The sequence below is a fragment of the Octopus bimaculoides genome, chromosome 12 (assembly GCF_001194135.2).
Source record: "Octopus bimaculoides isolate UCB-OBI-ISO-001 chromosome 12, ASM119413v2, whole genome shotgun sequence".
Lineage (NCBI taxonomy): Eukaryota > Metazoa > Mollusca > Cephalopoda > Octopoda > Octopodidae > Octopus > Octopus bimaculoides.
In genome coordinates, this window is record NC_068992.1 from 8,488,866 (window position 1) to 8,497,399 (window position 8,534).

Consider the following 8,534-nt stretch of genomic DNA (forward strand, 5'->3'; position numbering starts at 1 on the left):
ATATATAGATAGATAGATAGATAGATAGATAGATATGAATGTGTATATATATATATATATATATTATATATATATATATATATATATATTATAAGGTTTTTAACTTTTAAATTTGCATATTCAAAAGAGACAGAGACTTCAAACTTAAGGAATCTAGTTAATGATCCCCTAAGGTAAGTTCTTATGCTATATTGGTAACGGTTGCTACATCCTCTGGAAAATTATATATATATATATATGTATGTGTGTATATATATGAAATGAAGTGTTTTGCTCAAGAACACAATGCATCGCCTGGTCCAGGAGTCGAAACCACAATCTTATGATCATGAGTCCAACACCTTAACCACTAGACCATAAGCCTCCATGGAAACAACTTACCTTATAAGAAATGGCATCAGAATGTCTGGAACAAGTTGGATTCTTCAGGTTCACAGATTTCTGTGACTGTAGATTTTCGTGCAACATTTCCTGAAGAATAAATATACATGTATATGTGTGGAGACCTGACAGAATTGGAAGAGTGGAAAGGAAAATATTTTGAGTTATCTGGTCAGGTCTCTTGACATTCTGAGCTCAAATCCTGCTCAGCTTCACCTTGCTTTTTAATCAGACCAAGGTCCCAAGAGCTTACTATACTACAACTTGGTGATGACATACTTTTCCGACCTGACCAATTTGCCTCTATACTTGTAATGCAAGAGATATCTAACACTTTTAAACAAAAGGGAAATAAAAACATCAACAAATTTTGTATTAATCATCATAATCATCATGTCCACTTTTCCATGCTGGCATGGGTGGAATGGGTTGTATGGGCCTGAGTCAGTTCTTATTTGGAGATTATTTCCCTTCTTGATGGGTTGGGGACAAACATCACACTCATATTTAATGTCTTGGTATGTTCCCTTTAGCCGTGTTGTCTTCCAATTGCCAACCATTTTACAGGGCAACAGAAGCACAGGCATTTCCCAGCTACACCTGCACTTCTTTCATTGGCCCAGGGTATCATGCAGTGAGATTAAACTCAGAATACATGGTTGGGAAACAAGCTTCTCAACCATGTATTCATCATCATCATCATCATTTAACATCCGTCAAATATGCACACTGACATTGCACATCCAGTGAAGCATACTGGCTTCATTTCTCTCAAGCTAACGCATGTCCTTGGCTATCATAGCCCATGTTTCACTAACATGCAGCATAGCTGTTTGCACACAGGCATCAAACAATCTGCCTTTCACGCTGAGAGACGGGCTCTTTGTTGCCAGCAGGGGTAGGAGCTCTCTGAACTTTGCAAAACCTAATCTTATTCTCACAGCTACACTCTCAGAACTTCCACCTCCACTACTAACTTGGTCACCTAGATACTGGAAGCTATCTACTACCTCTACCTTGCCCCTCTGGCAGTTGATGGAGTCTATTTTCTGCACATGTTCAACATTTATTATGCCTGTGCACCTTCCACATACAAAAGTTAGTTTCTGAATTCAATTTCACTGTACAACACCTTGAGCCAATGAAACAGATGAGAAGCTTGTTTGCATTCCATGTAGTCTGAGGTCGGTGCCATTGTGAGGCACTAGGGTAAGCATCTCCTATTATAGCCCTGAACCAATGAAAGCCTTGTGAGTGGATTTGGTAGACAAAAATTGAAAGAAGCTGTTCTACATATAGATATATATCTGTTTGTATGTATTCTTATCCAGATGTGACATGATAGTGGTAAACAAGTATCATTGTCATACAAGCTAGGTTGTCTTCTATGAAAAACATGTCTAGCTATGGAAAAATATTATCTTGCTTGGAAACTGGTGTTTGTAACAGGAAGGGCATCCAGCTGTGGAAAATTTACAGCAACAAATTGTGTTTGACCCATGCAAGCATGGAAAAGTGGGCATTAACAATTGTTATGATGATGAATGAGTTTTGTTTTATTGTTGCACCATCACAAGTGAGGTTGACTTCCCAGCAAGACTAAAAAGTTGCCTGTAACTTGCAGTGTCCGTATTCCCTGACTAACAACAGAGATGTTATCCCTTGCCACTAGTAAGACTAAAAAGAACCCCACTTATCCATGTTGTTTCTATTTGTTTCTCTTGTTTCCTCACAAAAGTCAGTGAGGAAGAAAGTCTGAGTGGGAAGGTGAGAAAAGTAACAGAAGAGAACCAAGGTGATAGGAATGAGATAGGAAATATCTAAAGTAATTATGAAATTACCTTTAACGAACAAACTGAAAGTTCATAATCATTTGCTATATACAGCTGACAGTTCTTGGTTGGAACATACAGAGGGATCAGTGAGTTCATAGCCTGAAATTATATTAACATAGAATGAAATAATACCTTGTTGTTGACAAAAAAGGAATAATATAGTTTGCAACAGTGGTCCCCAACCCCCAGGATGCACTCAGGTAACAGGCCATGGAGCATTTGGTACAGGGCCACACAGATAGAATAAATTTTTTATTTTATTTCTATTTCATTGACTATCACAGTCTTGTGGGTGTTTTTGAACTATATATGTATAATACATATAATATATATATATATATTTATAGGAGAATTTACGAAAAAAACAACAACAGACGAGGACAGGTGGTGTAGACAACAAAAGGATGTATTAGTTTAACACTCAGGAATACAGAAAGTCTTTAACGTTTCGAGCTACGCTCTTCAACAGAAAGAATACGGAGAAAACAAGCAAAAAACAGCAAAAATAATAAAAATCAGTCTTATACTTACTGTTACAATATTTGTTGGCTTTAATGAAGTGAATACATAACTTTCTCCAACACACACAAGTTGCTGCCAGTGTAAATGTAGGTTCTAAATAGAAAGACAATACAAATTTATAATGTTGTTTCAATAACCAGGAGAACAGAAGGATTGCTCTGCCAACTTTGGGCAGGCAGTTTTCCTGTCTTTTGCTTATAGCAAATGAGTTTGTAAGATGGAAAAATATTCAAAAGACTGGTGATTGGCATTTTTCTCTTTAACCAAACATTCATCAACTTCAAATTCCATTTGGAGAGGAAGGTTAGGGTGGCAAGAGAGGTTCTTCCACCAGTGAATTTACTGCAAGGAAAATAAGAGTGACAGGAATGGCATTCTTATCTACCTGCACTTCATCATTTGTAGGTATCTGCTCACCACATGCCAGCCAAATCCCACAACCAACAATACATAGGAAAACCATGTCTGTGGCTTTATTTGAGGGAATCCGTCAATGCAAATACCACAGCAATACAGCATTCTAATAATACATTCACATTAAATAAGATATAGAGATTGCCATTTATTATTAATACTACTTCTGTCACTAATATTTATCTTTTAAGAGCCTGCTGACTCTTTTTATTACATCAAAGACTGAACAGTCACCATTTTGTGCATTAGTGTCTCCTTGTCTTGGCATTGCATGATATTCGTAAATGGGTGTCACTGTCACACAAGCTGTGCCATTCATTTCCAATATTTTTCAAAAAAATATGTATGGCCATGGAGAAATATTACCTTACTTGGAAATGGGTGATGGTTAGTAAGAGGAAGAGCATACAGCCATAGAGAATCTGCTTCAAAAAACTCTATCCAATACATGCACGGAAAAGTGGGTATTAAAAACGATTTGCTTTATTCTATTAACTTCAATAATAGTTTTCTCATTACCACTCTTTTGTTTCATAACACCATTTTATTCGCCCACTTAAATTCAATTTTCAATCCATTAAACTGGTATGTATCCGTACCAAATTGTTGAACATGTTTCCAATACAATAGAGACAACTAGAAAACAGTGAAACTACATTACAATTACTTCAGATGCATTTCTTATACAAATATTTTATTATAACTTTCTTTTTTATATGGTATTCTATCATTTGTACATCTTATCTTCTAAACTGTTAGGCAAGTTTTCATTACAAACGCACGTGCAGAGCATCGTGAAACTGTATTACATTATATTTTAATCAGGTATTTTATCACTAGGTGTGCCTCCCAGCAGCCTTAGTATTAATAATGTTATTACAGAAAAAAATGATCGTATAATAACTATGTTTTTGTAATAATTTCCATTTACACAGGCACTAAATTGTTGAAATATCTCCATTACAAATGTGCACATTGAGCACAATGAAACAATATTGTTTTAATTATAGTTATAATATATTTTTCTTTACTTGCATAAATTGCCATTAGCCTCATCCAAACTACTATTTCTTCTATATCATCACCATCACTACCAACACCACTACACTCTACTACCTACATCCTTATCTCCTCAATCATTATCAACAAAATTACTATGACCACAACCACCACCATCCATATCACAGCCGCCAATGCAAATATCCTCACCATTTCAGTATTAATCTTCACACCAATGCACAATTAACATGTTTAAAATTCAGCATCGTTCTGTAAATTTCAAACTTTGTGCATCTCATTAAGAGACTAAACGTTCCTAAGTCTAAGCTAACAATAGGTTCCTAATGCTTGTCATTGATCAGCCTCGATTAGAGATCTTTCATAACAACCGAGGATTCTTCAGATACCCAACATATATCAACCCTTCATGTCACACTGATGTATTAGCCCTTCATATATGGATGTCTTATCTTGGGTAGCTATGTATCTTCTCCACAGCAAGACACCCCTGCTTTCCTCTGAAAAATCTCCTCTCTACCCTCTCGAATACTCTTCTCATTTAGTCTAAAAGACTTTTTCATTTTCCCCCCTTTTTCCCTTCTTTGTTCTTGTCTTGCAAGTTGCTTAGCTACTTCACTCGTGTCTGTGGCATGAAATCAAAAGCATCAAGTACACACTGTAAAGTGACTGGCGAAGGGTATCAAGCCAAAAAAACCATGCGAAAGCTGACGCGCAGTACAAGGCAGCCCAGTGGCTCACCAGACCCTGACAAACCATTCAGTCCACGCCGGAATGGAAACAAACATTAAATGATATGATGATGTCTATATCAGCCTGTTGTATGAAATGACAGTCACCATCATCATCATGATTATCATCATCATTTAACATTCACGTTCCATGCTGGCATTGGTTGCATATTTTGAAAAGATCCGATGGTTCAAAGGACTGCATCGTGCTTCAACATCTGCATTGGCATTGTTTCTATGGCTGGATGTCTTTTCTATCACCAACTACTACTTTACAGCATGTGTTAGATGCTTTTTGTTTCCTGTCACCAGCACTACTGGGGTCACCATGTTTATGTCAGCCTTTCATATTATACAGCTGTACAAGCCCATCATAACATATGGCTGCATCAGACTTCATATAGCTATATCAGCCCTTTTTCATGTGGTTGTATATATATCTTAAACATATTTCTCCTACCCAAGGTAGCACACTGTGGGGACCTAAACTGGAACCACATGGTTTTGAAGCAAACATCTTAACCATAGAAATATTTCTCAAGCCGAATCAGTGTAACAAGTACAATCTATCCAGTTTGGATTCGATACAGTTTCTATCTACGCAACTCCTTAACTAAATGAAGATATCTTCATCAAAAGCATAACAAAGAAACTGCTTACTTTCACAAGAATCACAACGGACTGGTTTCCTTTGACGAGTTCAATAAAAAATACAAAGTCTTTCTTGATTCTGTCAAAGAACAAATATAAATTTGCAGTAAATAATAATTATGACATTCGTTTCTAAGTTTCAAAATAATTTCTATAGAATAAAGAGAAAACTTCTGGTGAAATAGCATTTTTTTTTTTAGTTTGTCATGGCCTTTGTTCCTGGTTACAGCCATTTCACTTCATTTCATAGGCACTGCGAATACCCTCGTGTTTTGGATATGACTTTGAAGTGCTTTCGGTAGTGGGACACTGGGTCCAACAGCTAGTACATATATATATATATATATATATATATATCCCCCTCTCTCTCTTTCTCTTTCGGAGAGAGGCACAAGCACATGCACAGACAAATACACACACGGCAGTAACTTCCGCCTACCAAATTCAATCACAAAGCTTCGGTCAGCTCGGTGTTATAGCAGAAGACACTAGCCCAAGGTGCCACGCGGTGGGACTGAACCCCAAACCATGTAGCTGGGGAGCAAGCTTCCTAACCACACAGCCATATATATATATATATATATATATATATATATATATATTGAAAAAGTTCAAGAAAGACACCATGTGGTTAATTATAACAAAAATAAGGAGAATGCACTGAAATATTTATGTTGAAAAATAGAGATTTATGAAGTAAAATATTTTACACGTGCTGTGTAGGTATTCTACTTCATAAATACATTTTTTTCAACATAAATATTTCAGTGCATTTTCCTTTTTCTTTCTTTATTTATATATAAATATATATATATAGTTAGGTAAAGCAGATGTGAAATGAAAGAATGACTGATGCACATATGTATGCGCAGACAGTTACTTACATCGACTAGCGTTACATTTACTCACACCACTACCTCAGCTTGCTGGTGTTCAGGGTTCAGCATTGTCTGTGATCATTGGGAGCAAGCTGCCTGTGTTCTGAGCTCTTGCTAGTAGCTTCCACTTACTTACACTGACTATTGTGACATTCACTCCATCGCCGCAGTTCTTCCCACTTCTCTGAACAAAACACTTTGGATGGTGAATAAGACAGTTGGCATCATCCCGACACTAGACTGCCTCTCTAGGTCTTCGTGTCAGGTACCAAATGATGTGCAAGTGTACAAGAAGTAAGGTTGACAACGAGGCTGCTCTGCAGTAATAGCTCACTTACTAGCAGACACCCAACCGCTGTGTGATGGTACAGACTTTTAACTTGGAAGAGATGTTCATAGGTAGAATACGTTTGATGATAGATCTGTTCTATCAGAACTCACCTGGGGTTAAACAACCAGAACAACAGCAATAAGTCTTCAAAGAAAATGAACCAAAACTGAACCAAAGGAATCCTACTTACTTTCCAATCTCAGAAACAGCAAACACAGAGCCAGCTACAGAGATATCGCTCACATTAAACTTGTCCCTGTTCAATTACAAGAAGACAACTTAATCAGCATTGCAAATACAGGGTTAATTAGTGAGAAAAATTATATTAATTATCTATGTATTTGGCCAGCTTCATATTACATATACACAGTCACAGAACAAGTCACACAAACACACTCTCTCTCTCTTCCACACACACACTCAAAGTCACAAATACAAACACAATCACAGAGATACTAAAATAAAGTCACACACACACACACACACAGTCACAGACAATTTATCACATCCAATAACACAAGTAGGTCTAACTGAAGAATGATGTAAATAACCGTATAATAAAACTTGGGTCTGCAAATCTCCATCCTTCTAATATTCATTAATTTCATTATTTTCTCTACAGAAACTATGCACTCCTTATAAGGTCATTTAGATTTACAAAGTATAGTAAATTTTAACTAACTCGAGTTTCATCAACACTCACTGTGGCTAGCCAGCATTGACAACCGATAAGAGCAAATCCCTCAAAACCATTGAGAGAGGGAGGGAGAGAGAGAGAGAGAGAGAGAGAGAGAGAGAGAGAGAGAGAGAGAGAGAGAGAGAGAGAGAGTGGATGGATAGACAGACCTAGATAGATAGATAGATAGGTGGCTAGACAGACAAACAGAGACAGATACCTGTTATATAACAAAAGGAAGGCATTATCAACAAGAAAAACATCAAAAGTTAGCTTTGGACGGATGGCAGTTCTAGCAAGGAGTAGTGGTTCACCTACAAGCTCCAAGTATCCTGAAAATAAATTTAAAAAATACATCATGTCTGTTGTCAGGTGTATCAAATGTTAATTAAGGTGAGAATGATTAATAACAAAGGTACAAGACACAATTACTCCTCTCTTAAATAATGGTGCATTTGGTTCTGTCCTGGTTGTGGGGGAGGTTTTGCATCATGCAGATGGATACATAGTATTATCGTTGTCACTGAAGCCTATCCAACACAAAGTCGTGATTGGTCAGATTTTGGGATCACATGGGTAATATTCTAGTGAATCATGACATCAGGTGATTGCTGAATATTCCCTTGACAGATTAAACCCAGCCTATGGTAGCAAGTAAGAAAGTTGCCTGAAGTGTTGTACAGCAGGATCAAACCTAAACTCACATAAATTGCAAAAGGTATTTCTTACAACATGACAATTTGTGTAAAAAAAAAAAAAAAAAAAAAGGTGGAACAACTGACAGCAACTAAAATAAAATAACGTAGTCAGAACTTACCAGATTTCTTAGATGTATAAATGACATTAACATTTGTAACCAAGATCCACTTATTCACCAGACTATGCAGTTTGTTGCATCCAGAGATGCTTAGCTGAAATAGATGAACGAAAAAGACAGGATATATATCATTATTGAGAATATATAAGACTGTCGCCATACATACATGCACACAAAGATACATAAATATGTATTTAAGTACATACAAACATGTATAGATATATATACATTATATATATGCATATATATATATGCATATATATATATGCATATATATATAT

The 8,534-nt window shown here is 36.4% G+C and overlaps 1 protein-coding gene across 1 annotated transcript in view; it reads right to left on the minus strand.

The window, feature by feature from the left end:
• Window positions 1–8,534, minus strand: part of LOC106880175 (CST complex subunit CTC1) — a 26,823-nt gene that overhangs the window by 15,793 nt on the left and 2,496 nt on the right. The window contains exons 2-8 of the mRNA XM_014930020.1: window positions 8,254–8,347; window positions 7,657–7,768; window positions 6,951–7,016; window positions 5,561–5,630; window positions 2,748–2,831; window positions 2,223–2,315; window positions 382–471 (exon numbers count right to left, since the gene is read on the minus strand). Of these exons, the coding sequence (XP_014785506.1) occupies window positions 382–471; window positions 2,223–2,315; window positions 2,748–2,831; window positions 5,561–5,630; window positions 6,951–7,016; window positions 7,657–7,768; window positions 8,254–8,347 (609 nt within the window). The remainder of the gene's footprint in view (window positions 1–381; window positions 472–2,222; window positions 2,316–2,747; window positions 2,832–5,560; window positions 5,631–6,950; window positions 7,017–7,656; window positions 7,769–8,253; window positions 8,348–8,534) is intronic.